The sequence below is a fragment of the Electrona antarctica genome (genome assembly GCF_951216825.1).
Source record: "Electrona antarctica genome assembly, chromosome: 7".
Lineage (NCBI taxonomy): Eukaryota > Metazoa > Chordata > Actinopteri > Myctophiformes > Myctophidae > Electrona > Electrona antarctica.
The window spans coordinates 25,552,965-25,555,890 of NC_136812.1; the positions used below are offsets into that span (position 1 = coordinate 25,552,965).

Genomic DNA, 2,926 nt, shown 5'->3' on the forward strand with positions numbered 1-2,926 from the left:
ACAATGTACAACTGATCTGGCAAGGCTGTAATCCTCTTAGAGCACCTTTGTTTGATTAATTATCGTGGGACTATGCTCCTTTTATGTATTGGATACTATGGTGTGACATATGGCCAGTTCCTAAAACCTAATGAAAAACCTAAATGTGATGATGATCATAAAATGAGAATCAGAAAAGTGTAAACATACAGTAGTATTCACTATTAATCAGAATTTATGTAATCATGATATGGCATTTCTGATGTTGATTATGTCTTTGATTTCTGACAGGTAACTCATAATGTCTAGCAACCTACTAGAAATGGAGGGAGAGAACATGGCCCAAACAGGTAAGAAGCAGCGTATACACCCACTCCAATGTGGGGGAAAGCACCGCCTTCATCAATGCTTGTGCCAAGTTCAAAGGGTTCGGCCTGAGTCTAACGACTTTAACCCATCTATACTTAGTAAACCTGTCAACTAATACTTGGTTGACTGGAGTCGGCAGAGCTCTACCTCTTTTCCCTACAGCCGAAAATAGACAATTTACAAGCTCACAATAAGTCATAACGCATTACTTTATTTATGTAGTTTATTTGTTTATTTATATGGGATACCGCATACCGTAACAATACATATAAATGTTCAGATCATGTCACTTCGGCAATTACAAATTGTTTCTTACATGCAATCTTACATGATTGGTTTGGATATATCTGCCATTATTTGACTCTTTTGACGACACTGGTATCGGCAACTATGCACCCGATAAATATAGATGAAAACATGAGTAATCAGTGGTCTAAGACTCTCCAAATTCAGCCTCGGCATCTGACCTAAAACAATCTACCATTGATCAGGATCAAATGTATTACATTTATATTCTAAATATGTTCACCTCGTCCACAGGACCAAAAGGCGTGATCAATGACTGGAGGCGATTTAAGCTGGAAAGTATGGATCACGAGAACTTGCCACCTGCCAAGAGGGAACTACTGAGGCAGATGTCCAGACCCGAGGAGAAAGGCACCCGCAAGGTATGACACAGTGATAAAGATTATCACATCAACACATGGTGTCATGCTGGTTTTGATCAGCATGGTGCTTGTCAACCAGCTGCAGTGCTGTGCAGCATACATTGAGTGCTTCAAACATATTTCCGTAGGTGTCTTATAGCTACCTACTTTGGTCATCTTTATGAATTAAATAATTGTGTCCTACCTAACCCGTACAGCTTTGAACAATTAACCAATAAGCATTACATTAGCAAAGCCAGCACACTATCTGATAGACAGTGGAAATTGTCAAATTGATTCTATCCTTTTTGTTTTTCAGGTGAGCGCCCAAGAGTACGAACTGCTCAAGGAGGACGACGAGTCAGGCCTTAAAACCTACCGCAAAAAGATTATGGTGGAGATGCATGAAAAGCTCAGCTTTGGACCCAAGTTTGAAGGTGTGCATGACCTGGACAGTGGCGATGCCTTCCTGGAGGTCATTGAAAAGGAGCACCACAGTACGGTCGTGGTAGTCCATATCTATAAGGTCGGCGTGAAAGGTTGCGAGGAGCTTAACAACTGCCTCGACTGCCTGGCCACTGAACATCCCACTGTCAAGTTCTGCAGGATTGATGCAGTGGCAACAGGTGCAAGCGAGAGGTTCTCAGATGAGCTGTTGCCCACATTGCTGGTGTACAAGGCAGGTGAACTGATAGGGAACTTTCTGGCCTGCACACAGCACCTAAATGGCGAGTTCTTTGCCACTGATGTGGAAGCCTTTCTCAATGGCTATGGATTGTTGCCAGAGAAAGTGCTGCAAGGGATGGATGAAGAGAACGAGGTTGAATGAACCATGAGGAAGATCTATGTGGCTGAAAGGGATGGTTTTGGAAGTAGTGAGGTAATTTGAAGAGTCGATTTTGGATCAATGGCAGACAATTTGGGTATTGATTATAGTGAATGCAGAACATTGCTGCTAGTTCACAAGGGCTTGAGAATGAGCCGTAACATTATTTTACATTGAGTGAACTAAGAAATCGGAGTGCAATGTAAAACATCTGCAATGGTCTCATTATTCTATGCCCAAACCAGCCTGTTCTTCAAGTGGGAAATATGTTGTAATATAATGTAATGTAATAACATATATATTGGATTGCAATACATTTTATTTATTATTTATTATAGATGTATTTATGTTTCAGGAATGTTTTTTTTCTTTTAAGAATTTATTTAATAGGATGGAATCTTTCCAGGATCAGTTTTTAATTAAGGGTTTGTTCATCTAAATCTTATTTAATTCCATGTTGAACGAAGTATAATGTCAGCAGCTGAATATTACATTTACTGTGATTAAGAAAGCAGTCCGTTTCTACTCTGGCTTATCAATTGAATCTTACCAGCACAGTGTGACGTGCATGTTGCATTGCATCTGGAACAGCTCTACACAAAACACTGACATAAATATTGTTATCAGACCTGAGTGATTCCATTTCCTGTGTATACTGCTGAGGAGGTGACAGAAACTCATGGAAACATCCATTCCAAATAGGGTAGTTTGTGAGGCTTTGTTGGTCTCTGATGGCTATAATAATGAACAATACAAACGTGAAGCAAAACAGCTGCATCACCTGACTAAAATAAATACAAAAATGACAGTAATCAATGGTATGGTTGTGTGGTTTGTTTTTCATGTACATAGAAACAATTAACTCCCCCTTGCAGTAGATTCACTCCTCATTTCACCCCTGCAGTCTGAAAGCTCACCTTTACTTGTTCACATGTTTTGTTATTTAGATTTGTTTTGTTTGACCATGAAGGCTATTTGAATGTTGTTTAGACAGCATGTTGATGCTCGGTTTGATAACCTGTTATCCCAGTTTCTTTGGAGAACTGCAGTGTTCTCTTTGCACAAAAATAGCATTCTACAACATTCTACAGCATACTGTAAGTAT

The 2,926-nt window shown here is 39.6% G+C and overlaps 1 protein-coding gene across 1 annotated transcript; it reads left to right on the top strand.

The window, feature by feature from the left end:
• Positions 1-280: 280 nt before the first annotated feature.
• Positions 281-1,824, top strand: pdcb (phosducin b; the record flags this gene model as incomplete). Its single annotated transcript, XM_079505443.1, has 3 exons — positions 281-329; positions 889-1,016; positions 1,315-1,824. The coding sequence occupies 3 exons, from the start codon at positions 281-283 to the stop codon at positions 1,822-1,824; spliced, it is 687 nt and encodes a 228-aa protein (XP_079361569.1).
• Between the last annotated feature and the right edge of the window lie 1,102 nt (positions 1,825-2,926).